We start from the raw sequence: 2,071 nt of genomic DNA on the forward strand, positions 1-2,071 counted from the left end.
ATCCACGATGTAATGGAATGTATGGGGATTTGGAAAAATAGGAAAATTTGTGATCGAGCGGAATTTGGAATGGATGGGTTAGAAAATTTATTTTTCCATGGTTCAATTATTAACTTTTCTTTTTTCGATCCATCCATTTTTCTCCCTCCAAAAAAAGGAAATGTAATTTCAGATCGTGCTGACGTTGGTGTGGATGATCATCGAGCCACCGGGCACGAGATTCTTCTACCCGGATCGTAAGCAGGTGATCCTCAAATGCAACATCCAGGACATGAGCTTCCTTTTCTCCCAGTTGTACAACGCGTTGCTGATCCTGATCTCGACCGTGTACGCGGTGAAGACGCGGAAAATACCGGAGAACTTCAACGAGAGCAAGTTTATCGGCTTCACCATGTACACAACCTGCATCATATGGCTGGCCTTCGTTCCGATCTACTTTGGTACCGGGAACGCGCACGAGACACAGATCACCACTCTCTGCGTTGCCATCAGTCTGAGCGCGACCGTCACACTCGTTTGCCTTTACTCGCCCAAGATATACATCATCCTCTTCCAACCGGACAAAAATATCCGGAGGAAGGTCACCATGGGAGATAAGTCGAAAAAACAGGGAAGCAGCGCCGGCACCTCTTCCATCACCAAATGTGAGTTTAAAAAATGAATAACCATATGAATAAATATATCTTTCCATCATCAAATGTATAGTTAAATATTGTGGTTGAAAAATGAGCAACTATATATATATAAATGAATACATTTCTTTCTTTAATAAATGTAATAATATAGTTAAATATTATGGTTGAAAAACGAGGAACCAAGATGTATTCGTTTAAAAAAATAATTCGAAAGATTTGACTTATATATACGTATATATGTACATTGAAAAATTCATTTGACTGGTGGAAAACGATTAAATCTCTTTTCATGATAAATTATCGATCGATGAAAATGGGGGGGAAGGATGATTTATCTACTGCGAAATACACGTATATTCCAATATAAAATATCGTCTGTAGAGTCTGCGGAGATCAGTGGCCAAGATAAGCAAACGATGGGTGTATTGATTGCGCGTTATACGTGTTACATGCATTACTCGCACGCGTAAATTCAGCTTCCAAAACGAAAATTTTAAAATCTCCCTTTTTTAAAAACAATTATTCAAAACGAAACCTCGGTCACGAGTCGTCAAATTGCCAAGATTAAGATTCTATTTAAAAAAAGAAAGAAACGATCCCATAAAACGAAACACGAAATACAATATAGCCGGTGTTCCATTTTTAGAAAATGGAACACGATGAGTGAAGGTGGGGACTAATAATAATCCGAATCCAACGCGACTCGCAAAATTACGAAGAAAATGACCGAAAACATCGATGGTGGCGATCGCCTCGGCACGCCGCCAACATCTTGTAACACCGCCTCTCCTCGCTCAACGACCGTTGTCTTCTCGTACTTTCTTCGTGAGGATCGAGTTCGCAACTCGTGTAACCCGATCCTTAAGGTCAGCCATATAAATAGAAGAGCCGATTGTTGTTCACCGATACTCGGGCATGGGACACGAAAGTTTCGAAATTTGAAGTTTCGTATTTAAGAATTCGTTGATTCTTGGAGGAAAAATGGAAATTTCAGGAAATCCAGAGATGGACAAAGAAATTTTTCTCGATGATTCGTTCGCGATTACATCAATATACAAATTTTTGATCGATTTCAACAATTTTTTACAATTTTTTATCCGGATGAGAAAGGTGATCTCCCCTGCCCCTCTCCTCTTTTTTGAACAATCGTTAATTTCCTCTCCTCTTCGCGAATTTTACTTCGCTCGATTTCTCCCGTTTCTCTCGAGTCTGAAATAATGCTCAATACGATACCGATGGATCAATTCTCTGTCCAATTTCCGTATGGAAATCGATTCCTCTGTTATCATTGTCCGTTACACGTGATTACACGGGCTAGTTACACGGGTGTGCAAAGATTACTGTTCATGCTGCGCTAAATTATTAAGTTAATTCTTGGATCTGCCATCTGTCACGTATGTCTCTCTCTCTCTCTCTCTCTCTCTCTCTCTCTCTCT

General features: G+C 39.9%; 2 protein-coding genes across 2 annotated transcripts in view; one reads left to right on the plus strand and one right to left on the minus strand.

Annotated features, from left to right (window-relative positions):
• Positions 1-2,071, minus strand: part of LOC102680007 (cysteine protease ATG4D) — a 44,051-nt gene that overhangs the window by 33,509 nt on the left and 8,471 nt on the right. The window lies entirely within an intron of this gene.
• The window catches only part of LOC102679872 (metabotropic glutamate receptor), a 16,353-nt gene that overhangs the window by 11,041 nt on the left and 3,241 nt on the right, over positions 1-2,071 (plus strand). Inside the window, exon 5 of the mRNA XM_006618450.2 lies at positions 173-644. Coding sequence (XP_006618513.1) covers positions 173-644 — 472 coding nt within the window. The remainder of the gene's footprint in view (positions 1-172; positions 645-2,071) is intronic.

This window comes from Apis dorsata, unplaced genomic scaffold (genome assembly GCF_000469605.1).
Source record: "Apis dorsata unplaced genomic scaffold, Apis dorsata 1.3 scaffold_355, whole genome shotgun sequence".
NCBI lineage: Eukaryota > Metazoa > Arthropoda > Insecta > Hymenoptera > Apidae > Apis > Apis dorsata.